Source organism: Panicum hallii, chromosome 7 (genome assembly GCF_002211085.1).
Source record: "Panicum hallii strain FIL2 chromosome 7, PHallii_v3.1, whole genome shotgun sequence".
NCBI lineage: Eukaryota > Viridiplantae > Streptophyta > Magnoliopsida > Poales > Poaceae > Panicum > Panicum hallii.
The window spans coordinates 35,542,716-35,568,769 of NC_038048.1; the positions used below are offsets into that span (position 1 = coordinate 35,542,716).

Here is a 26,054-nt window from a genome sequence, read left to right on the forward strand (position 1 = left end):
TTTTGGATCACCCGTAATGCTATTTTTTATTGTTAAATTCTGAATATAGCTATTTACTAATTGTATTGTACCTGGATTTTTTGTCATATCCTACATTTATTAATTCTTTAATTCCGAATTATCTATTTACTTATCGTGTTCGGCATGGACTTTATGGTCATATTTTATTTTTTTAATTTTTTTAATTTTGAAATTAGCTATTTATTAATCGTATGATATGGACTTTTGATTTAGTCTAGACCGTTAGATCTTCATAAAATCCAACGATGCAAATTTTTCTCTTTTTTAGATTAACGCGAGAATTTCTAGTCCCTCTTATCGAACATGGTGGCTTCGTTTAACACTCCCTTGTTAATATAACTAGCAAGGTGCCACGCGCAAATAGCGCGGGTACCTAGATTTTTTTTCCCAAACTTTTATATCTTTTTACTTTAAAAAATTTGAATACAAATAGTTTTATTTAGTTATATTTTTGTAATTGTTTTGTCCTAATGGTCGTGGTTCAGACACGGGGGCAATCTTTATTTTTCTTTGTTATATTTTGTGGTGTATTTTTGGATATTAATTTAGAAAAAATGAATGCTTTATATAGAAATATATCTTTTGGGAATTTACTGAGAGTAACTAAATATTTATATATTTTATATTTATATGAATATTACTTTTTCCAAAAAAAATTATTTGCGATGTATAATTTTTTTTGAGTGTTCTAGTTACCGTGCATGATAAATAAATTATTCCCAGACTTTTAGAAAAAAATTTAGATAAGTATTTTAATATATATACCACCAGAAGTATAATATACTTTCTTTTCATTATCCTCCAATCACCCTTTGATATAGATCTGTAATGCATGCTATCATATTATTCTAGGTATAGTTTCCAGCATTATGTTCGTGAGAATCTTTACCCGCTTTACCATGGTAATTGAGGATACATCACTAATAGTGCACGCTATTACTTTTGAACACTAACCGCGGCTTCCTATGGATGGGCGTGCATGTCAAACATCGATTTTCAAGTTACTTTGTTGTAGATCCTGTATCATCACTCCATAGTGGTTGTATCATCTATTGTTCATTCTCTTCTAAATTTATTTTTAGCTCTCGACCATCAACAAATGATAATGCCACGTAGCAAAGCATCATTGTCTTAATTCTTCTCGTTGTCGCTAGTGGTGATTCGCAATGCTTTGGTAATAGAGATAATATAATTTATTTTAGAGTAATCATCAACTTGATGACTAAGCTAAGATTATATTATGGCTACGATATAGCTGCACCACAGTGCAATCATTGCTATGCCTCTATTTTTTTACGCTAGTTACCTATGTGTTTTCCATATTTAGAGACTCTGATACGCTTATCATTTTCCATATCAAAATCACTTCTTAGCATCATTTTTATCTTCTAATTATGCAGAGTATGCTAATATTTGACTAAATTTTTTTGGCTAACTCATCAATTTTCACTTTTTTTAATTAATATGATAGCTTTTAAACCCTGTCGGCGAATGGTGATAGCTTCTTTTAACATTTGTCCAAAATTTATATGCAAATTAACTACTAATTCTATTATTTGTAATTCCAAATTTAGCTATTTATTAACTACATTTGACATGAAATGTTTGTGAACTTGTTGTCCCGTTTTCAACTCAAATTAGGATTTTATTATTTTCATTTGACTTATACTATTTATTTAGTGCTTCTTAATCCCTATACAAATCAACTACTGATTTTTTATATTTTAGCTCTTGCATTTATCTATTTATTAGTCATATTTGATATGGATTCTTCGATCAACTGCTAATTTTCTTATATTTTTTAATTTGGAATCTAGCTATTTGCCAATAGTAACTCTTTTTTATCAAGTGCTAATGCTAATGATACATGGACTTTTTGGTTAAGTCCTAATTTTTTTATTTTTCTAATTCCAAATTTAGCTATTTATTTATTGTATTTAGTATGGATTTTTTGGTTATGTCCTAATTTTTTTAATTTATTAGATTCAAAATTAGTTATTTATTAGTTGTATTTGATATGGACTATTGAGTTAGTTTGGAACGTTAGATTTTTATAAAATCCAACGGTGCAAATTGTTTTCTTAAGAAAATTTCTAGATATTTCTTTATTAATATAATAGATAGTATTTTGCATAGTAGTAGTCTTGAAGTGAGATCTACACGTACGTAAAAATCTTTCAAAGTAAATTCAAAATTCATTAAAATACATACATATTTATGTACGGAGCTGTGACCCAAGAAGGGTGGCGACATGAACGTGGTTTCGTGTCATATGAGGCCGTCATGCATCATGACCCTGAACTCCTCGAAAGAGAGGACGCCGTCGCCGTCGAGATCGAACCGGCAGATCATGGCCCTGCACTCGTCCAAGGCCAGCTGTTGCTGCTGCGAGCCCAGCAGCCGGCTGAGCATCCGCTGCAGGCTCGCTGGCGTGATGTACTGCCCTCCCGCGCCGGCGGCCTCCGACGCGTCGTCCGCGTACATCCCGAACGCCGCCCGCGGGTACCGCCGCCTGCCGTCCGCGTCGTCGCCGTCGGCCTCGCGGGCCAGCCTAAGGAACTCGCTGCGGTCCAGCAGGCCGTCCCCGTCGGCGTCCGTCGCCGCGACGGCGGCCGCGCGCGGCCTCCTCCTCGCCGAGAGCGGCCGCCATGCAGCCGCGCAGCTCGGACGCGGATACTTTGCCGTCGCCGTCCTTGTCCAGGGCATCGAACAACGACGCCGCCGCAGCCGCAGCCATTGGCCACGAACGATCGCGTGCTGCGCCGCTTACTGCTTGTCTATCGAGCCCGATCGTGGACTGGTCGCTAAATTAGCAGCTCGAGGTTTGGATGCAGGTGAATGATTGGCTACGTAGTTTGTAGCTACGCAGGTAGGTTGGTTGGTTGGTTGGTTTTGTTCGTTGCCTAGCTTGCTGCTATGTCTCTTTGAGACATGCATCGATGTATATATAGATAGATAGATGGAGACAGACAGATCGAGAGGAGAAAACGAAGGTTCGTGGGGGGATTTCTAATTTGCGCGCGCCAGGAGCCGTCCTGACGATCGATCAGACAGCCCTCCCACTTTATTACTCGTACCACTGCAAGAAAATATAGCTTATTTTCGTCGGCCAGAAACCGTCGAAAATATATATATTCGTCGGTCGGTCGACGAAGATAGACTGACGGAGTAAAATCGACGAAAATGAACGTATTTTCATCGGCAACCGACGAAAATAAATATATTTTCGTCGGCCAACGAAGCCGACAAAAATAGAAGCAATATTTTTATCGGCTGAGATGGCCGATGAAAATATATGTATTTTCGTCCGTCTCGATGACCGACGAAAATACTGGAGCATTTTCCATAGTTTTTCAGAATTACAAATAACAGTTAACTAACATAAAAATAGCCATCCATAAGCACAATCATGAAATACATCCAATACGTGCAATCATAAAATCCATAGTCTAAATAATATATATATATATATATGTCAACGAAACGTAAAAGCACAAATCAATAAGGGGTAATATTATGTCCGCTGCCGCCGTCACCTCCAGAAATGTTCCACGCTGTCGATGGTGGTGTGGACGGACTGCCAGAAACTCCTCGAGGATGACTACTCGTCGAACCCTGATTATAGACAAAGTTAAATGCTCCACCTCCTCCCTAAGGACCTGTTTAAAAAGAAACAAGGACTATGAGGAATGAGAAATGATGTCCCAAAATGATGACTAAAGAAGATATCCAAGATTTTTTCTTTTTTAAGAAAGAGAGAGAAACAATGATCATCAGTTGGATATGCAGTTTTGTCTAGGATCACCACAATTAAAGATATTTTCGCACTTTGAAAAATCACTAACAGAAGTACAGAACCCACTAGCAGCAGTGAAGATGATTTACCCTACATGGCAAACCCTATGACATGCTCAAGTATTTGACAAAATTCATAATTATTTACGAATCAACTTCTAGTTTTCTACTAAAAAAAATGTTAGGAAAGCTCTTTATGTAAGGAGGCCCATTGTACTCCTGCGAAGCAAGAATTATGATAAAAGTGCATGCCAGTAATTACCTTGTTCATAACCAACTACAAATTTTATTTCGTTCATAACAACTTTGTTACATGAGAAAATTACCTTGTCCAGGCTTTCATCTTTTTCAATAAGTACCGGTGGTTTTTCCCTCCCAACAGGAACTTGAATCTGGTTCACAAAACATTGAGCATAAGAAAAAACCAAACAAAACATATAATATCTAGATCCAAGAAAGAGAGAAAATCACCGGAACAATCTCCCATGCAAAAGCACCACTGTCACGAGCAGCAATTCCACGCTCGTTGCTTTGGATAGCAAAAGCATCCTATGCACGGAGAAAATGTAATCTCAAATTTGCCAGTAATGGCAAATATATTTATTGCGCTATAGAAGAAAATAAATTGCATCGGATATAGGAAGACTCCTAGGCAACTGATACAGAAAAATAATCGATAACAAAAATAAAAACGGCTACAAGAAAATATTTGATGTATAGAAGGGTAATGTTGTGTACTGAAGAGCAACTCCTAAGAGATTAAATCTATATTGCTTCAACAAGGATACTAATAGTACTCATTTTAGTATGGCACATCTACTTTCATCTTTGGAAGCAAGCAAATGAATGGTTCATCTACGGATCTAGAGCATCACATAAGCCCACCCTAGCAATCATACGAAAATGCTAATAGAAACACCGTTGCTCATAAAAGGGTCCAAACTACAAGTTCATCATAGGATACTGGGAATGCTGATACAGATCCAATTGAATTGACTGTGCTGTAAACATAGTAGCTGCACAGAGGAAAGAAGAGCAGCAGTGGCGGCGGTGGTGGGCCGCGGGGCCGTCGGCCGCGCGGGGGCGCGGGCGGCGCGGGCCCGCGGGTGTCGCAGCGGCGCGGGGGGTGGGGGGCGGGAGCGGGACGCGGGGACGGCGGCGGCGCAACGCGGGGGAGGAGCGTTGCGGGGGGAGGAGGGGCTGCTATGAAAGAAAAGAAAGGGATTGAAGTGAGCTGGGTAGTTAGGTCAACTCTATTTCGTCGGCTTACCAAAGCTGACAAAATTACGCTTATTTTCGTCGGCTTAGGTCTAGCCGACAAAAATATGACTATAATTTCATCGGCTCTGACTAGGACGACGAAACTATAGTAGCATTTTCGTCGGCTCGACCTAAGTTGACAAAAATAAGCGTAATTTTGTTGGCGTTGATAAGCCAACGAACTAATTTAGTTGTTTTCGTCGGCTTTTGGTGGACCGATAAAAATAAATATGACCGACGAAATTGAGCTGTTTTGGTGTAGTGTACCTTTCTTTCCCTAGTCTTTTTTATCGTTCTCCTTTAAAATCAGCCAATCAATTTAATTAGCTGGCTTCCACGCACGCTCACCATTCGAATCCTCCCGTATGTGCTGCCGTGCACTATCCACTGAGACCATTGCATGGGCGCCGCAGTCCTCATTCTCTTTTATCATGCAATACAAAACACTATAAAAAATATAACACAAACTTATATAAACATACACTACATACGATATATATGTGAACAAAAATCATTTGAAAACAACAAAAGTTATATACAATATATCTATATAACAACAAAATTTATGTTCATAAGTTGCGCACAAAAAACAAAATATTATTTACATAAAATGCGTGACAAAAAATTTTATGTGTATTAGCTGTAAAATAACAAAATTAAGGCTCATAAGTTGTGCATAAATATTTGGACAAAAGATTATGATAAAATGTTACAAGCAAAAAAGTTTGTAGGGGCGGGTAAAATTGTATTTTTAGGGGTAGGTGCGGTACCCGTTCCCTACTTCTCATAGCTAAAATACGATTTTTAGAGACGGGTAACGCGCCCGCCCCATAACCCGCCCCTACAAATCGATTTCCAGAAAATAAGAAAAATAAAATAAAAATCGAAAACATCAAAATGAAAAAGAAAAAAAATATTGCAGCGAACCAGCCACCACCACAAGCACCTGTACTATTGAGTTACAAATTTTTTTGACGAAATATACACACTTGTATCATCCGAGGTTCGAAGCGCATACCTCAAGCCTCGCGCGTACCTTCCTCTCCACCACACTATATAGTCACCTGTGACTCTATGGGTATGTTATTCTTTTATATTAACTCTGAAAGTGATTTGTAGGGGCGGGTGACGCCATCACCCTCCCCTGTAAATCATTTCTAGGGGCGGGTGACGCCATCACCCGCCCCTAAAAATATTTTTCAATTTTATTTTGAAAATTCATTTAAATCTTTACATATAGCAAAACAAATAAAAAAGTGAAACTTCTACACTATGATTATTGTGAATACCCGCCCCTATAAAAAAATATGCCAAGTATATTTTAGTGTATGTAAAGATAAAGATCGTTGAAACCTCAAAATATAATTTGAGTTGTACGAGATATTATATAGTTATAGCTATATGTAGATTCATAATAATTTTTTGACAATTAAATGACCTTAAATGAAAAAGTTATCAATTACAAAATTTTGGATCTAGTTATTCTCTATAATTATAAAATTTGACTTCATCTGAGATCATATGAAAAAGTTATAATTTTTTTACGTGGAATCATTTTTGGGACGGATCGCGCCATTACCCGCCTTTAAAAATATACTTTTAAGGACGGATGACGCCATCACCGCCCCTAAAATGATGCCCCTTTGCAGGGGTGATGGCGTAATCCGCTCCTAAAATTATTTACCTTATTTCATTTGCAGGAACGGATTACCTCTTTTAACCTGCCCTTAGAAAAAATGATACTTGCTACGAATCATTTTTGTAATAGCGTAAAAAAACATGCTGTCAAGCAGCCGCCGGCACCACGTCCAGGATGCCGGGGACGCCACGCGAGCTCGCTGCTGCCCAACAGCACTGTCACGTGAACTCATGAGAAAAGAGGAGTGAAAATAAAAGCTGACTCGATGGGATCCCGTCCAGGACACAGGAGCGCGCGCCACGGTCGGAAATCGACCGCTCGGATGCTTCCTAACGCTCGCGTGTGAAATTGGAATCGCGGGTTCGTGGCCGGTATTCCCTTGCGTCTGACTTCATAGAAAACGAAAGGAATTAGAGGTGGGCTGCATGTAATTTCCGCGTCATTTCGACAGGAAGCATGCGTCGTGCCGTACATGTTGAGTACACATAACATGTCGCAAGAACCGTACACCACAAAAAAAAAAGTAAGAGCTTTATATGAAACTATTTTATCACCTAACCAGGAGGAGGAATTAGTCGAGTCAAATATGCATAATATCTTTCTGCTGGCAGCAACGGATGCTTTTGTCATTGTAGATGCTTTATTTGCTTCAATGTAAAGCTGGCCAAGAGCCTCCAAGCTCAAAAGTCAAGCACATACGAAATGGGAGTTGTTAATACCATAGGTTGTCCACTAAGTAATCTTTTTGAACTAGTAATAATATCTAAGATTTTATATAGATTGACATTGTCAGATTTATTATGAATTTACTTTATAATATGTAGTTACTTTTAGGATAATATATTTTTATAGATACCGTTTTCAAAGATAAAAAAGATGGGCATTATTAGGATGAACCAAAATAGTTTATACAAAAGTATAAAATAATAGCGGTAGTGTCATATTAGATTGATATAGGCGTCATAATAGATGATTTATCCCTCAACTTTACCATGATGGCTAACTTTGTCCCTCAATTTCCACAAAAGCCACGGTCTATGGTTCTCGAGCTTTCCACACCCTCGTTCGATCCTAACAGACCCGTCCATGTTGGTGTGCCACGTCACCATATCACCCATCTACATTGTATTACCAAATCAAAAAAAAAAAAATCCTCCTAGTCATGGCACTGGGGAATCCAAAATGAGGAACCCTTTACAGCACATCTAATGCAATTGTTACTTCAAAAAAACATAAGTTAAATGTCAATTAGTATTTCTAGGATTAATTTAGTATTATATGTTACTTGTGTCTTTATATATTCATTTATTTTTCTAACATAATTTCAGATGTCTCATGTCATGTCAAAAAATTTGAACTTAAAACCCAATTGGTACATGGAGGAAAAAACCCCTCTTATTAGCATATAGATGGGACGGATTGAAGTATTTAGGGGATTAAATTGAACCGAACTCTTGCCAGAGTGCTAAGCTGACAAAGCGGGTTGTTGGAGGTAGTAGAATGAACTTTTTTTTTCTCGATTTATTATGCCGTGCATGGCATTAAGGGCACACGTGTTTACAGTCTCTCCTCAGATTTGGATCACCCTGAAAGCTACATCAATCTGGAGCTAGGAAAGGGATCCAAATTCCAAACAAGGAATCAGGACATAATTTGTACAAAGAAGGCACTGAATGCAGGTCTTACAGTATACTCTACAAGCAAAGACCTATGTACAGGCTACAGATCAGACCAGGATCTACCTAACAAGAACAGCTGCTGCAAAACGGACATGGAACATTTACAGGACTGGCAAATACCATCGGGGCAATATTCACAGAACGGCAACTGATAGCTTGGGACATTGGCTTTGCCAATGCCATGGATCATGTCGACTTGAGCCTGTCCAGTCTGAACGTGGCCTGCGAAATTCGCCCCAAACCAGATGTTAGTACCATGCATTGACACGAATCATGTTCAACACTAGACAAAACTTTTGAAGCTGTGAGATTGAGTCAGAAGCATCTCCAACCATCATGGAGTGGATGTCATCAAGGAGGGGCCGGAGCAATAACGCGAGCTTCTCGATCTCATCCTTCAGAGCGGAGCAGTCTTGACCCATCCCTAGGAGCAAGCCGGTGAAGATCTTCCTCTCAGGGATGAGCTTCAGTGCTATCTGAAATCGAACAAGTCATCAGAGATTCAGGATTGCTCTAACTAATCCAACTTCGATCAGGCGGAAGCCGAGAAGCGTCGGCATTCGGTAACACCTAGAGAATACAGTAACTCCTGACCTTGCATGCCGCCGAGGAGATCCAGCCGTGCCATGGCTTTAGGCTGACCTCGTACGCAGCTTCGACAAGCTGTACAAGGCTCTGCTGGTCAGGGTCCTCCTCTAATCTCTGTAATAGCGCAATTGTGAAATCCATGGATCTGTCAACGTTAGAAACAAGCAAAAAAATTACAGATGAGAAGAGGTATGTTTGCAGTCTAGTAGTAACAGAATAGAACATCATCGAGTAATGGCAATGATCAATGGAAGATTCCGAGTGGTTTTACAGCCCAAGAAAATTAAAGAACGGACAGTGGTAAACATCTGATGTGGCTGTTTACCTAGTAAGCCACAGGACAGCCCTTGCACAGCTATCGACCTTCCTTGCAGTGCCCTCCTCGACCTCCTTCTCCACTATCTCTGTTAGAGTGGAGTACTTGGCTGGGTCCAACAAGTACAGCTCCTGCAGCCTCTGCAACAGGCATCCACTGTTCAGGAAAAAAAAACAGCTTGTGCTGTACTGCTGAATCCAAAAGGATCGTGGAACTAGATCTACATTTGGCGCTCCTTTGTAGCACCCATAGTCACCTACAAGCTACAAACACTGAAAGGCCACCCCTGTTGCATCAATTATAGAAGCTCCATGCACAGGCCTGTACCATGCCATCCAACTCTTCCACGCCAAGACAATCTTTAGCCCACTTGGCCATCTCCATCAGTACCTTTGCTACAAGTATAATTTTACTACCTCTACAATAACTTTCTCCGCTCTCGCCCTCATCTCTTTATCTTTCAAAACAAAATGATGACAAAAACTTCAGCCTCTCGTAAAGAGAGACATCATCGTGAAAGGGACAAGACAGGAGCTGCCGTCCAAAAACGTCCCCCGGGGCCGGATGTGACCGGAGCAGTTGAAGAAGAAGATGACTAGATGAGAGGGGGCCTCAGGCGAGGTCTGTGGGCGGCACACGCAACGGGCCCATCCGTCACCCTCTGGCCACTGGAGAAGAGAGATTTTTGGCATCAGGACGTTGAGGGCCTGTTTGCACCAGGAGACTGAACTTTGCTTCCCGTTACATCGGATGTTTACATATCAATTAGAAGTATTAAATACAATCTAATTATAAAACCAATTGTATAAATAGAAACTAATTCACGAGATAAATCCATTAAATCTAATTAGTCCATGATTTAATTATATTATGCTACTGTAAGTATATGCTAATGATGGGTTAATTAGGTTTAATAGATTCATCTCGTAACGTGAGTCCAGCGGATCCAAACACCCTGAGCTAATCCTATCGCCTTCTGTCTCACGCCCCTCTCCTACCTTCAAACCCATAGCTGTCCGTTCAGTCCAAGAATTTTAAGGCGCCGGAAGGAGACCCGTTCGCGCACACCTCTCCCCGGAGATAAGAGCTCCCGGCAGCTGCGTGACTGCTTGGAGACATGGAAGTCTCAAGCGGTATGGTTCTAGCATGCATGCTTTGAGATCGATGAAATAAAGAGAAAAGAGCATGACAAGAAATGTTGTGCGGAATCAGATCCGAGCTTTAGAGCACTGGTTTCAAGTTGGATGAATATAATCCTGGTTTCTATTAAAAAAACTTAGAATTTATTTAATTTTTTTAAAAAACATAGAATTTATTTAAAAATTTTAAAAGAACATAGAATTTCACATTGAACAGTTCAACTCCTGTAGCAACTGTTGAAACCCTTAGTCCCAATCATGGCTTTAGTTTACTAAGCCCTCGACGAGCTTTGTTTATCCATGCGTGTTATCATGGAGAAGGAGAATTACGACCATGGAGGAGGAGGGAGGGAGGAGGGTCTAAAAATAAGCAGGCCATGACATAACCCTACGCGGATGAACGGGCCCGGTGGTTTTGGCGCCTAGCCGTGTGGCCGGCACGGGACTGGGGCAAGCAGCCACCGGAGTGACGTGCGTGCCCCTGGCTGCGTGCACGGACCACGCCACACGCCCACACCCAACAGTTTCGAGATGCGGATTCATGTCGCGATTAGATTCAACTTGCAACCTTTTTTTGGTTTCTTTGCTCTCTCGTCGTCTCTCAGGCAGAGCAAGTAGTCGAGCTTTTTGCAGGTAGGCGTCTGATCGAGACTCTATGCCTACCTGCAGGTGCAGCTCAGTAGCTCAAGAACTATTTGCAGGTACTGTACTTAATCTATCAAGGGATGATGATGGCTGCTAATCTTAATGACCCGGGAGACAAGGGGATGCCTTGTTTACTCACCTCAATGTTCCGTTGGACGTCGAGCCGCAGCACGGCCATGGTCGGGCCGATCTTATCTGCAGACACACACAAACCATGGACGACGATGAACAGTAAGCAAGACAGGCAGCAGGAGCAAAGCTGGAAAATGGAGCGGCCATGGCTAGCCGATCAAGAAGCACACGCATGTAATGATTGCTGAGAGCAAGCTGCGTGGCTGTGGAACCAGGAAGCAGAGGAGCTCTCACTCTTCAAGTTCCTGGCCAAGATCAAGAGCAGGTGGCAGCCGACGGCACTCACCGAGCACGCGGAGGAGGAGGTGGGACAGGGCCAGGAAGGGCAGCGTGGGCGGGGACGGCGTGGCCGGCTTGTCGTCATCGCCGCCGCCGCCGCGGTGCTTGATGAGCCGCGCCGGGGACAGCTCCTCGATGGCCAGCCTTATCTCCGACCACCCCTCCACGTCGTCCCGACCTTCCTCCTCCTCCTGTCCGTCGTCCTCCGCGTCTCCCTCCTCGCCGTCCCTCTCGCCCTCCGCCGCGTCGGGGACCGCTCCCTCCTGCTGCAGCTGTCCGCCGCCGCCGCCGATGAGGGCAATGGCTTCTTCCTCGTCTATCTCCCTCTCCACCATGGACGCCGGCTGCCGGTGCACCCTCTCGCTACCAGGGCATTCCAAGCTTATCCTCCCTGCTGCTTTGCTGCTCTGAGAAGTGAGAGAGGGAGAGAGGAAGTCAAATGCCGGGGAGGTCGCAACTCGCAACCAGCAGAGGCTCGACGAGACGGATTTTTAATTTACTACTGCCTCGAAACCGGTAGCAGGTCTCGAGACTCTCCTATCGTAGCAGAAACAGGGAGCTCAGACCGCTCTCATTGGTTAATTTTTTTTTTCCAAAATAGAGGACGTTTCTTGTAGATCATCTCGTCTAGACTCCAGAGAGGTATGATAAGGTAGACCTCAGCAGCTTACAATTGCTGATGTTGAAAGCTGATCGCTTTCCTCTAATGCACTGGCGTCACGTAAACCTGTCATCAGACTTGCAGGATAAATCTAAAAATATAACTGGAAATCCAGTGCTCATCTGCTCGTCAGACTACTTAAGCAATGACGTAAAATGTATGGGCGGCAACGCCGATGTCATTTCTCATTTCCCTGTTCAGCAAGACGATGACGACGGGGTGACCCTGCTGATGAATCCAGTTTTCTTGTTCACTTTTCACCTGAAAGCGGGCAGCACGACCTTGATTTTTCAGGCGAAGATGATAGTCAGTCGTTGGAAAAAGAACATAGTACTGTCGTCAGAAAGACATCGGTACACCAAACTACAACTGTTTTGCGCAACAGCAGTTAATAAGAGATAACAGAACTATATCAACATTAGTACAAAAACTCAGCAAGAGTTGAGAGAAATTCAGCATCAGCAGGTGAAGCTCGGGCAGCATGGACTATGGTAATTTCCAGAACGTGCCTGAATCGGATATAGGAAGTTCCTAGGCTCACCTAGGCCGTGCAGTTCAAAGCCTTTCAAGAATCATAGTATCCATACAGCTGTGGCATGCTTGAATTTGTGTCCACAGAGCTCATGCCCAAAATTGCTCTGTTGAGAGTGTTCGGGCAGCAGTACAATGACGGGTTTGCATGAACCTTACCATTTGGATCTTCAGACATCTTGCTGTTCCAATCAACAAGGTAGTTGGTACAGCAGTTCTAGTTTAGCATCAAGCATATCAGAATATCCTCTGGTGGTGCCTGTTTGAACCAGCAGCCTGCGGTAGCTAACCATAGGCAGAAGAATCTTGCCACAAAAATAAAAGAGTGGTGCTGAAGGAAAGCCAATCGCGCAGGCACCAAATTATCTTTATGACAGCAAGTACATAACCAACCACACATGCGATCCCCGGTGTACAGGGGTACTACTCTCGAGCACCGAGTCAAGTTCAAGCAACCATTAGAACATCACACGATGAGAGTTATCTTTATTCCATGCATACATAGCACCTTCTAAGGCTTCCATACTCTATGGCACCTTAGCAGCAACACAACAGCCAGCGCAGCAGTTCTTTGGCAGCAGAAGCAGGATAGGTGGCAGCAGCAGCAGCAGCAGCAGCAGCACAGCGGTAGCAGCGGCGCAGGGCAGGGCATTCAGACTGAGGAAACAAGGAGTATCCATTTGTTAAAGAGAGCTAACAGCACTGCAAATTACACTGAAAACTAAATATAGGAACTATAGCCTGCAGTTTCTGATTAAGTAAAGGGAAACAACAAAAGCAAAATTTTAGGTTTTTCGACACTGATGAACTTCTCATGGAACATTCTGTCAGGCATGAAAACCAGTTAGCAAAATAATGCCACTTGAATGCAACCTAGCGACGTAGAATGAATCATTCATTTATTAACTAGCTAGAGAAAATTAGTTGGTGGGACCGGACAATGCAGTAGGCCAGACCATACAATTTTATCAGCAGCTCAACAACATAAACTAGTGATAAATTCTATTACAGTGGACTTCTATAACAGGTCACCTATCATTGTGTGGTTCACGCATATATGAGCAACATTAGCGGGAAGAGCTTCCCCAGTGAAGAAATAGAATTGATCATATAAAACACAAGCTATCTGATGAGGAACAGAAGACAATAAAGCTGATCAAAAAGTAGATCCATTGAACGGTGCATGCTACTTTAGCTGATTGGAAATCTTAGAGAACCAACATGTTCATGGACATGCCTGTTTTTGATTGGGATAAAAGTTGGACTTCATGATGAACATATGTTAATTTGCCAAAATAATGTGAATCCTCAAATGACAAGAATTACCAGTCTTCAACTTTTTCTATATATTGCTCTAGCTAGTTTGAATGGGCAAAAAAGATCCATAAGGAATTGAGGTTAAAGTTAATTCTGAAACTAGGTATTTCTGGGGAAAATTCCAATTTTGCAGCCAACTACAGTAATTTGATTCTGGATTTAAAAGAAAAACCAAGGCATAGTTTACTTTACTTTAGCTAACGGCAACTTCAGCTTGTATATGGATGGAAAAAGCGACAGGCAGGTCGGTTGCATTCTCCTCGTTTGAAATCACGGCAAATTTCAACATTTTCACTTGTTGCCTGGACAAATAGATGCAGAAAATGAAAGTTACAAATTAGTAGCTCAGCAACTAGCAGAAAACATGGCAAAAGAAAGGCACAAATACAAACCACAGTATGTGTATCAGGGTGCAAAAATCGGCAGGATTCTCTATTACACATATTCTTCAAGAAGTCCCTACAAACTTCCACTCTGTTCTTATTATCTGTTTTTTCAGAGGAGAACATTCTTCAAGATAGTTCATAAAACTCAAAACCAGAAGTGATGGTACAAGAGGGTGTACCAGAAAATGGTCTAGGAGGTGAAGGCGGAGGTCCCATCATTGGTACTCCAAGGGGTGGTGGCGGCGGCGGCATGTAAAGCTTGGTAATAATGCACAGAAAGGATATAAATATGTTATTCATAATCATCTTGCATTTAAATGATAATACAAAGCATGAAACACTACCATTAAAAAAGGTAATTTTTTTACATGCTCATTTCCAAATAAATTGTGAATAAACATAAAAAAAGGCAAGTTAGTTGAAGCAACACTTCCAGTTCTCTTCCCAGGGATACTATCTAATTATAAGGTGGGGAATAAATCTAAAAAGGAAAACTTTCCGCAAAAAATAACAGTATAACATGAGAGAATGTAATCAACAGAAGCACATACCATCTCGGGATATGGCATAGGAACATGGCTCATCGGTGGCACCGGATGCGCTACTACATGAGAGTACCTACATGATTTGCGGTTGCACTGTCCACGCAAGAAATCTTGGCAAACCTTTGAAGAAAACAAAGTAAAAATAAAACTATATCAGACAAAATACATTTTAAGAATTAGGGGGGTTGGGGGGTTCAGTTAGAAATAGACCATGTTCCTGCTTTAAAAATGAGTAGGCAGAGCATACAAAAAATTGTTTTCTCGGTTATTTTTAGCTAGGCTATTTAGTAATGCAACACAAATCTCAAAAAGGTACTCTTACAATTGTAAGCTCTTCAACAGATGAATGGTGCATGAATCGGCACTCATTTGCTGATCTTGAACACTTTCCACGTGCAAAATCTCTGCAGATCTGCTAAGTTTCATAAAAGGTTGCTAAGATGGCACTCCAAAATGTAATGTGCAGATGAAACTACTATAATAAGATAGAGAAATCAGTAAAACTGCTACAAAATTCTACGCAAACAGACATACATAGTTGTACAAGATAGACCTCATGGTCCTAAAAAAAGGCTATATGGTCCTAAAAAAAGGCTATACGATACTAGGTCACAACAGGTAAAACATGAATACATTAACCCTAATATAGTATTTGCATTGTCATTCTAAGAACATAGTCAACTATTCAGCTCTTAGTCAGCAGATGGCACTAAATAGTAGAAACATTAAACATTCAGAAAAGGACAATTAGATGCATGTTACTGAAAAAAGATATAAAAGGTCCAACAGGAGAACTTACCGTCTTCAACTTTGGATCTTCCACACCAATTGATCTCAGTAATTGTCTAAAAAGAAGGGGGGAAAAGGAGTGGAATCAGAATTACAGCAGACGCACCGAAAAAAACTTTGATCTCATACTCTGACTAAAAAGCTTTCGTGCTCCCACAAGATAATTGCAAGTGATTATATAAATTCATCCAAGTCTTCAAACAGCCTGTCTTGCATCAGAATCAAACATAATACAGACTGCATTCTGCATCCCCCCCCCCCCCAAGGTTCCTCTACCCTAAAATTTCTAACTTTGATTTCCTCCACCCTAAAAACTAAAAATTCTAACTTTCTCCCAGATTGCAACCCATATGTGTGCATGCCATAAGAAAGCAATATCATAAGAAAAGAGAACAATCATCAAGTAATGGATGAACCTGACCAATCTATGGGGCCTAAACAAACATAACGAACTTCCACATTTGGATGGCTGAAGAATTGAAGGCTTCCCAAAACAACAGACAAGGAGGTTGTAAATGATTATGTTGTAAACGTATTGGGGGGAGCTCATGGCATTGCAAATGGTATGCACTATGCAGAATTAGAGAGGAGCTAAATCCCTACACCATGGCAAAGACATAAACAACCTATTGTCCGTGTGTTTCAGTCGTCAGTAGCTTCTCACAAAGCAATGCTGTAATTTCCTTGCAATGGGAAGATGTCGGCAGGCATTAGCAGTTTGCAGCAGTAGTCAGCACAAGGTAACAAGCACATTGTGAAGCAGCTAATTCAAATTTCTATGTTACGCTGCCGTCTTCATAGGCTTATGGTTACAGTATTGGCACTCATGCTTCTAAACATCAAACGAGACAGAGTACCGGATTTCCACAACCCGAAGCATAACCATTAACCAGCAAGCAAAAAGAATTGAACAAATAAGAATTGGGAATCAGCTCATACTCCTGAATATGCGGAGGTGGGTGGTAGTAGCGGCATGTCCTCCCCCGGAAGCAATTGTTCCTCAGCGAATCCGCGCACGCCGTCACCTTGTTCTCCCTGACAAAATCCCACGCACAGCAAGCAAAACCCGAAATCAGAACGACACCCCCACCTACAGCAAGCGAGGGCGCGCAGGAGGGAGGCGGGATCTCTCGCGCGCGTACCTGTCGACGGAGACGGAATGGTGCGGGTGCGCATATCTGCACTCGAGGTCGGAGCGGGTGCACCTGTCGCGCAGGAAGTCGCGGCACACCTCGATGTTGAGATCGTTGTGGCGCCGCCGCTTGCCATCGGGCTGGTACTGCGGGCTACGGCTCCGGCTCCGGCTGCGGGAGCGAGAGCGGGAGCGGGAGCGGCGGCCGCGCGGGGAGCGGGAGCGGGGGGACCGAGAGCGGGAGGCGGAGCGCCTGGGGGAGGGGGAAGGGGAGAGGCGGCGCTTGCGCGGCGGGAGCGGAGGCGACGAGGAGGCCTCGGCGCCGGGGGCGGGGGCGGGGGCGGGGACGGCGGTGGGGTTGGTGGCGTCCGGGCTGGGGTTGGGGATTTCGGCGGAGTCCATCGCTGGGAAGGTGGAGGGTGGCCTGGAGCTGGAGGGTGACGTAACAGGACGGGGATCTAGGTTTACCTGGCGATTCTGATTTCGTTCCTTGGGTGGTTTTTGTTGCTCAAACGTGGAAAAAAGGCGGCTCGGTGTGCCCCCTCCGTTTCAAAACGGGCCGGGTTTTCTTTTTCAATTGAACAAAACGGGCCCAAATTTGATGCACATAACACATGCTTCTAGCTAGGTTCCTCCTTTTCACACATATTCACTTCTTCAGCTCCAAAAAATCCTATACGGGGGTATTCTGAGGTCCAAGTTTGTACGAGGCTGGAGCAGGTGTGCTACATTGAAACTGTTTATGTGAATCCTTCTTATTTGAATTTAGGGTAGAACTTGAAATTTGAACAACTTTATTTTAGTTTGTGTTCAAAATCTGACTTGGGGCGACACGCTGGACTTGTGCCAAACATGACCTGTGTTTCTAATGGCTAAGCACTTAAGATGAGCTACTAGTTATGGACCTGTTTGGATGGTATAGAGTATTAGCATGATTAGCTCTAGAATTTTGTTCAAACAAATATAACTGTTGAACAAACAATCATTATTTAAACCTAACGTATGCATGCATGGGTCATTTTATACCTCAAAATATGTTCTTGTGATACATTTTCACATGATATCTTCCTCCTTCCTCAACCACTTTATATATGGAAGGGAAGTTTTGTCGTTGTTTTCCTGTTTGAAATAAAGAAGACCATGAGCAAAAAATCTGTTCATGTAGATCTTCTATTCACTGGAATTTGTTGACTGCTTATAGTCATTTACAACAAAAAAAACTCTTGCCCGCTATAAGATCACTAAAGGAAATATTTCGCATTTACACGGAGATGAAGACTTTATAGAACAAATAGAAGAAATGGCGAAAAAGGGCAAAATTAGAGTCTAAGGGACATATGGCACATGTCCCAAACTTTTTTTTACCCTTCTTATTTATTCGTATATCTAATTTCGAGGAATCTATTTATAGATTTGTATTTGTTGATGTCTATTTTGTTACTTTTGGTGCACATGGCTCTATTTGGCACCATGTGTTGTGCTTCGAAATTCATATAGACATAGGTTCACTCTAGCCTTGCGTGTATAAAGCGAGTTTGCATTCTAACTTTTGCGACAAAGTGCATTTATAATAGATGCAGTACTATAGACTATAGACAGGGGTCCAGCAATGGCCATGCCCCCTCCTAATGGAGAGCAGCAATATTTTTTTTAGCACGGGTTGTGGTTTTATTAGTGCAGTCTTTTGTTGTTTATGTGGGTTAATAGGGTCAATTTGTTGTTTATATATGGGTCTCGACATAGACATCATGTATACTTTTGTTTACGCTCAGGATCCCACCCTATCCCCATATGAATACGATCACCTTGGCCTAACCTTTCAATTGCAACAACCAAGCAAGTATTCTCTGCAGTATAGCTTATTAAGAAGACTTCGAAATAAAATATGAGATAATTTTCTAAGATAATTTTTGATAATTTACATTGAGAAAGAGATTGTGGTAGAGTTCACAGTGGCTAACTTCTATGATATAAAGACACATTGGGTACGTCTAAAATGAAAATGGTTACTTGTTTGGATTTTCTGTACCTCTTGCTTTTCTGTAATACAACGATAGTTTTTACAATTTTTTTTTTTGCAATGGAATGATATTTTTCTGTATTTTCGATACTTAGTGAATACACGGGCTATTAGTACCAATAGCAAATATTTTGTGAAACATATACATATTGAATTCTCATTTATTGACCATTCATTTATTATGATATGTTGGCTTGGCCCCTCTAAGTAAAATCCCTAGATCCGCTACCAATTATAGATGTGTGTATATTTTTAAAAAAGTTGTTCTCAAAGATTTTCACGCACATAGAACCAAGAACAATACTAATTGGGCTGTTGCCACACTCGTCAGTCCTGATGCCTGCCCGAATGCCTGTAGCCTCTACTGTACATCCTTGATTGGTTCCGGTGAGCTCAGTATGGATGTGTATTCCAAGCTATATACGGTCTGGATATCTGATTGTATGTGTAGTGACTGTCTGTGGTGTGTGTGAGCGTGGGGTAGGTGTGCGTGCATATACGAGTACTTCCTTCGTGCTAAAATGTAAGACATTAGAGGGTTTAAAAATTATACCCAAATGTAAGGCATTCTAGGACTTTTGGATAAGTATTAAAGGAAATCGTTTAATTTTCCTTAGCTTTTAGATGCATACTTGCCTTTTCTATTGCTTCCTCCCTGTTTAATCTTAGAAACAACTTTAATTATGGCAAGTAAATGATGAGCTTTCAGAGAGTACATGTGTCTTTTGTTCTCTACCTTACTATGTTTTAAAATTGCTCGAATGTCTTGTATTACAGGATGGAGGGAGTAGATACTAAAGTTGCACGTAGTTGTGAGGTGTAAAAAAAAAGCCTCATGGTATCTTTTTGAGAGGTGTAAAAAAAGCCTCATGGTATCATTCTCACATGATATATATGCTGATGTTGACCTAATGAAATAGCGCAGCATTAGCATACATGATGTTTGACCTAATGAAATAGCGTGGCATAATTAGCATACATGCTCGTTCTTATTCTGACGGGGCCAGCACTAATCGGATTGCTTATCCATGCTGCATCGTTTTATCCAGCTCGTAACAAGAGCCACCGTCCCGTATGTTCCAGCTTTGGTGCAGTCTGCGTGGGCGCACGGCACAGCTCGGCGAGACTCACTGGCTTCCTATGTCGCGTGGACAATCCTATCGTTGAGATTGTGCGTAGTGCTCATTCTCTTTCGTTAAACTTCTGTTTGGTTTAAAAAATAATTGATCCATCACCACTTGATCCTTGGCAAGCACATGATTGGTACAAGCATGAGGAACAGTCTAATTCAAAAACACACACGGAAAAACTCATAATGAACCACAACATACAGAAATAAGGTGATTTCTCAAATCAATCAAACAATCACATAAAAGACAAAGCAAGCACGTTTAAACATCAAGGAAAAACTACAAAAATCACAATAATTGTCAGTTTAGTTATGATAGAAAGTTTGTTACAAAAATTGGAAATTTAGTGTCAAAAATCACCCCATCACACAAGCACTATTCTGCCTCCCCCCACCACACAAGCACTATTCTGCCCACCCCACCCCCCACACTTCAAAACACAAACACCCCAATGTACACCCAATCATGTGGTCTTTATTAATGTAACGTGTATTTCTAAAAGTGAAAACCCAATTTAGGCTGTCGGTTGCTGGGCTGCAAGCAACCAACCAGTCCTTGAGAATTCATGCAAAGGGTTCTAACCAGTTCCCCTCCAGGGTTGCCACCAGTGAAATATGCTTTTGATAATGAAATATTGGTCTACGCCCTGCTTCTTAGTTCGAGTATGAGGAGCAAGAGCGAATTAAAGAAATTAAAGCGTAGCACTAGCGCTATCCCTTGCTTGCTCCAGCCAGCCAGCGGCCAGCCAAATGCTACAACTGTCTTCGAATCCTTCAACCGAGCAATTGGCTGCTATGCAGCGTGGCTGCAGCCGCAACCGCGGCAAAATCAGAAGCAAACTGGAACATATTTTTTGCTACTCTCTTCGTTCTAAAATGTAAAATATTTTTGATTTACCCTAAGTCAAACTTCTCTAACTTTACCAAGTTAATAGAAAAATATATTAACATCTGTAATACCAAATAAATGCACTCCGAAGACATATTCCATAGTAGATTTAATAAAACTATTTTAAGAGACGTTGATGCATTTTTTTTATAAACTTGGAAAAGATTTAACCTCTGATAAAAAAATAGACCTTGGTTCTATTTCATCTCTTCAGCCAGTTTAGTAATAAGCATAACGACCCTATTGTTCTGATGGAGAGAAGAATCTATAATTAGCTTTTCGGGAAATTTCCAAATAGATCATATATCAATTCTCCCTCTCTAGAAATGTAGAAAGGAGTCTGTGCCTCGAGATCCGCCATAAAAGGTCCAAGGCATAACAAGTAAGAAGCTATACGGCTCAATTCTAACATAATTACCCTAATATAGGTGGCTATTTGAGGTATTTGAATATTCTCCAAGAATTCTGGTGCATTAACCATTTTAAAAAAGGAATTTGTTGAATTTCTTTTTTCTTGTTGAATAATGCCAAACCAAATAAAAAATATCCAAAAATCCAAAACTAAAAAGGAATGAATTAGTTAATTCAATAAAAAAGAAAAGAGGACTAGCACTTGATTTCATTGCCCAAGCGAATCCCATTCAATCGTTTACTTATGGAATGAGTCCGTTGGAAAGTTCAATCAATCTTTTTTTTCATATAGATTTTGCCTTTTCTGAAGGATCTGTGGGGAGGCTTTTTTTATTGTAATAAGGAAGAATTATCTACTCCATCCGACTAGTTCCGGGTTCGAGTCCCGGTCAACCCATATGCAAAATAGAAAAGAGTAATATGAGTTTTGAATTTTTACTCACTTTATTTCCAAAATTTTTGGATTTGGTAAATGAAGTTATATGGAAATCCAATCATTGAGGCTGGCTTGGTTGGCATTGGTATATAGGCTGTTGGTGTTTAACCAGCTGCCCACCGAGGGATGTACCCAAGGTGGTAAGTTTTGGGTGAGGAGACGCCGAGATCAGGAACTCGAAGGTGCAAGGAACACAAAGTTTAGACAGGTTCGGGCCGCAAGATGCGTAACACCCTACGTCCTGTATGGTGGTTTGTATTGCCTTTAGTGTAGAATGACCTAGAGATCGTCTGTCTTGAGAGGGGTCCCTGTCCTCCCTTATATATCCGAGAGGCCAGAGCTACATGAATCCTAACCAATACTAGCCAGGGAATCTTACCAGAATATATCTCTAGTAGATTTCCTCCGTATTGGTTAGTTTTTCTCCTATTCATACGGGATAAATAAGAGATAAATGAGATAATTAAGAGATAAGACGGACTTAATCTCTTAAACTACATTATGTACACAGCCCCGTGGCTCCGGGTCTGACATAGGCTATGTTATACTATTAAATAACAAACTTTCTATTATCTATTTTCTTTCTAGTTAATACATGTGCTTGGGAGTCCTTGCAATTTGAATAAACCAAGATCTTACCATAACTGCAATTTTAGAGAGACGCGAAAGTACAAGCCTGTGGGGTTGCTTCTGCAACTGAATAACTAGCACCAAAAACCGTCTTTACATCGGTTTGTTCGGTGTTTTGATGATCCCTACCCTATTGACCACAACTTCCATATGTTATATATGTTATCCCATGGATTTATCGGTGCTACACTTTTTTTCTTGGTAGGAATAGCTTGTGATAGAGTCTGGTTTATCTCAAAGAACTGGGGGGAACATCTATTCCAATGCTAAATTTTTTTATCATATTTATGTTTAGTAGCTTTTCGATGGCCTCTTTTGCCTTGCCAAGAATGAGCGGTTTTGTTGCAGAATTAGTAGTATTTTTTGGACTAATTACTAGTCCAAAATTTCTGTTAATGCCAAAAATGCAAATTACTTTTATAATGGCAATTGGAATATTTTCCGTTTTATATGAAGTAAGCAATATTTGAGAATTTCCTATACTATAGATATAGATTTTTTTTTGGAATTCAATCAATCAATCAATTACGAAACAAGAGAGCTCCTTTATTTTAAGAGAAAGAAATACAAAAATAAATAGGAAGTAAAATGATTCAATCTTTTTTGTATTCTAATAACTAATTTTTAACTAATAACTAGATAACAAAATTTTTTGATTCACCTTTTTAACTAGTAATAATGTACGTGCGACACACACGTGTTGTATTTTGATATGGTAAAAAAAAGTTGTGCTGTGTTTGCTAGACTATGCATAGCTTCAATATTGTTTGGAGTTCGAGTCCCAAGCAATCAAGCTCCCCTTGTTGCAGAGCTCCAGAATTCCTTTACTTCTACGGAACTTTCGATGTAAGATAATATTTTGTTACAAAGAAAGTAACTTATTCCTTTATCATATCTAGTCCAGGTTTTGGTGGATTTTATTGTGTAAATTTGGACCGAATCATGCCCGATCAGGGTGCAAACAAATAACAAGAAATGGCAGGAAACCTAGAGCTAAGATCTGAATTTCTAGATATACATGTTACAGTCTTTGTTCATATTGGCAGGATGGATACATCTGAAAGTGTGTCATCAGAAGCTTGAGTGAAGACAGCCAGATAGTTGTAGTCATCAGAATCTTTTAAGATAAAGCGACCTTGCCAAATATATATCTGCATGCATAAGTACATTCACTATTGTCAGTTTGTGACCCATCCCTCAAGAGTGTGTGAGCCTGTTTAACTAATTCCTTTTGCTTCAATTATTGAGGATGCCGCATAAGTCAGATTCAAGCATCCACTTTTCTCCCCTTTTCCAAGCATACATCTAAAAAAATGTAGAAAATGCAGAACAAAGTACATGTGAAATGGATCAGTGCAACTATATTACTCCAACCAACCATGAGTTAGTAGATTTTTTTTCTTTTATGAACTATGGTTCACAATGTTCATGTTTATTTATGAAATATCATGAGTAAAACCATGGACTGATCTAACAGTTCAAGGTGGCCGCGGATGCGCCAGTGAAGTTGCCGTACCATCTAAACTAATGATGTACTCGTTTTTAGATGATCGGGGATACTAAAAAATGCTGATACTATAACATTCAGACATTCAGTAGGTCCTTCCAAAAGAAGAATGAACTATTCAACATGGTTTAGTTGTACTCAGGGTTGGATTACCTCTAGTAAAATAACGAATTTGAAGGTAAAGAAAAAAATCATAGCTTAACTTTTATGGTGCAGTTTGTAGTATCACTTCCTTGTTGACAAACTAGGTTTCGGATTTGTAGCCGCAGCAGGTCTGCAGCCAAAATTGTTCAGCAGAGATATAAGGCTGTAACTAATTAGGTAATGAATCCAAAATTCTCAAAATAATTTCACCGGTGGAACAAATCATATATAGTTTATATGATTCAATCATGCCTAACTTCGAAAAGTATATGAGAAAACATAACAACGATAACTTCCATATATCCATAAAATTTCACTGGTAGAACAGATCATATAGGCTATGGCTTCTATGATACAATAATGCATAGCTTCTAGACAAATTCTGAGAAAACGTAACAATGATAACTTCTAGATATGCATAATCTGAATTCTGGATCTGGTATACTGAACATTGGATATACTGACTGGAATAGAAAGGCACTATGAATTTTATTCTCATACAATCTACCTTACTTTTATTTAATCAAGGTCCTTTTTTATCTTGCTGTAATAATGCATCAGTTTTGAACAGCAAGATTAAACATTTAGAATTTAAAGAATTGCAGTATGCAAAGGTGGACGACAGGAGACAATACCTCAGTTAGGTGCAGGACGGTTGGGACTGCAGTGGATGGAGAGCCGTCGTGCCTGAGCATATCACGGGCCTGTTTAGATGCACTCCAAATGTTATAATTTTTACTCTCTCTTCATCACATCAATTTTGGAACACATACATGGAGCAGTAAATGGATGTAAAAAAATAACTAATTGCACAGTTTAATTGTACATCACGAGACGAATCTTTTGAGCCTAATTAGTCCATGATTAGATAAAATTTGTTAAATACAAATGAAAGTGCTACAGTGTCACTATTGCAAATGTTTTACAATCTAAACAAGGCCCAGGATGAGATGCTTGCGAATTGCAGGGATCGTACTGGTGTGAGCTTTCAGTGCGGATTGCAACTGAGAAGGCAGCGATGGTGAATAACTCCATATCCGGCCGATGCATTCCAAGTAAAACGAAACAATATCACAAAAGGACGATCACTTACTGGTATTGCCTTGCCTATCGCTGGCCTCACGCTGTCCGTCGGTAATGGTGCCTCGTCGACCGTGCCTCCACAGACCCCTCGTCGACCGTGCCTCCAGCTTCGCAGGCATCGCCGTCTCCCTCTCGCTGGATTTTTTCTGATCCATACACCATCCAGCGGATCACGTGTTGCTGCTGAGAGCGGATTGGGGATCAGGAAGGCTGCTGCTCTTAAGGGAGGTGGAGTAAGGCTGTGTTTAGTTTGGCGGACGTAAAGGTAAAAATTTTTTTAAAGGAATTTGAAGTACTAAATAAAGTCTATTTATAAAATTTTTTGCATGGATGGGTTGTAAATCGCGAGACGAATCTAATGATGCTAATTAATCCATAAGTAAGCAATAATTAGCGGATGTTTACTGTAGCATCACTGTTGCAAAATCGTGGATTAAGTAGGCTCATTAGATTCGTCTTGCGATTTACAGCCCATCCATACAAAAAGTTTTATAAATAAACTTCATTTAGTACTTTAAATTAGAAAAATTCCTTTAAAAATTTTACGTTTACGGTTTTTTACGTTTACGGGGTGGAAACTAAACAGGGCCTAAATGAAATCCCATGATAGAAAATCTCCCATTTTGATTGACCTACTGATTGATTGATTGATCGTGGGAATTTTGGGCAGTCGGTACGCGCGGGCGGGTATGGAACTCTACGTGGTGACGGAAACATTTACAAAACGGCACAAACAATTTGCTTTGTTCGTTTTTCATGTGTCCGCATGTTTTCATCTTCAGTCCTTGAAGTGTGACACGTGGGTCTAACACGAGGGGTACAATAGATCCGATATAGATGAGAAATATTTTTAATTATTTTTAAACTTTATTATATAGATTTAAACAACTAAATCTATTCTAAATTTTTAAATATTTTAATAAGAGAAGAAGGATCCTTTCGAGATTTCTT

At 40.6% G+C, this 26,054-nt stretch overlaps 3 protein-coding genes across 5 annotated transcripts; all 3 read right to left on the reverse strand.

Moving 5' to 3' along the window:
- Nucleotides 1–2,289: 2,289 nt before the first annotated feature.
- LOC112900706 (probable calcium-binding protein CML25/26) lies at nucleotides 2,290–2,758 on the reverse strand. The gene is given in 2 exon segments (XM_025969529.1): nucleotides 2,290–2,637; nucleotides 2,639–2,758. Coding segments are annotated over 2 exon segments (468 nt in total).
- A 5,453-nt stretch (nucleotides 2,759–8,211) lies between these two features.
- On the reverse strand, nucleotides 8,212–12,861 carry LOC112899449 (glycolipid transfer protein 3-like). The gene is made up of 7 exons (XM_025967930.1): nucleotides 12,165–12,861; nucleotides 11,501–11,900; nucleotides 11,222–11,277; nucleotides 9,308–9,438; nucleotides 8,989–9,127; nucleotides 8,727–8,870; nucleotides 8,212–8,616 (listed from the first exon to the last, which is right to left on the reverse strand). Exons 1-7 carry the CDS (start codon nucleotides 12,225–12,227, stop codon nucleotides 8,581–8,583), a joined length of 969 nt encoding a protein of 322 aa, XP_025823715.1. The 5' UTR covers nucleotides 12,228–12,861; the 3' UTR covers nucleotides 8,212–8,580.
- A 142-nt stretch (nucleotides 12,862–13,003) lies between these two features.
- On the reverse strand, nucleotides 13,004–17,332 carry LOC112899448 (zinc finger CCCH domain-containing protein 28-like). Of its 3 annotated transcripts, XM_025967929.1 has the most exons (9): nucleotides 16,865–17,331; nucleotides 16,662–16,757; nucleotides 15,733–15,778; nucleotides 15,256–15,345; nucleotides 14,940–15,053; nucleotides 14,568–14,646; nucleotides 14,395–14,489; nucleotides 14,195–14,304; nucleotides 13,018–13,342 (listed from the first exon to the last, which is right to left on the reverse strand). In XM_025967929.1, exons 1-8 carry the CDS (start codon nucleotides 17,254–17,256, stop codon nucleotides 14,212–14,214), a joined length of 1,005 nt encoding a protein of 334 aa, XP_025823714.1. In that variant the 5' UTR covers nucleotides 17,257–17,331; the 3' UTR covers nucleotides 13,018–13,342; nucleotides 14,195–14,211. The 3 variants fall into 3 exon arrangements, 1 of the variants encoding a protein (XP_025823714.1); XR_003230056.1 differs by lacking the exon at nucleotides 14,395–14,489 and having other exon boundaries at nucleotides 13,004–13,342; nucleotides 16,865–17,332; XR_003230055.1 differs by lacking the exon at nucleotides 13,018–13,342 and having other exon boundaries at nucleotides 14,238–14,304; nucleotides 14,395–14,461; nucleotides 16,865–17,332.
- Nucleotides 17,333–26,054: the final 8,722 nt, after the last annotated feature.

Bases quoted from the DNA above. Each gene is read 5' to 3' on its own strand.
- LOC112899448 (XM_025967929.1), bottom strand. From the start codon at position 17,256: ATGGACTCCGCCGAAATCCCCAACCCCAGCCCGGACGCCACCAACCCC. The intron at 14,647-14,939 runs GTATGTGCTTCT...ATTATTACCAAG, and splicing joins CTATGCCATATCCCGAGATG to CTTTACATGCCGCCGCCGCC. The intron at 14,305-14,394 runs GTTTGTATTTGT...CTATTTGTCCAG, and splicing joins ACCCTGATACACATACTGTG to GCAACAAGTGAAAATGTTGA.
- LOC112899449 (XM_025967930.1), bottom strand. From the start codon at position 12,227: ATGACAGGTTTACGTGACGCCAGTGCATTAGAGGAAAGCGATCAGCTT. The intron at 11,901-12,164 runs GTAAGCTGCTGA...CTCACTTCTCAG, and splicing joins AGCTTTCAACATCAGCAATT to AGCAGCAAAGCAGCAGGGAG. The intron at 9,439-11,221 runs GTGAGTAAACAA...TGCCTGTTGCAG, and splicing joins ACGTCCAACGGAACATTGAG to AGGCTGCAGGAGCTGTACTT.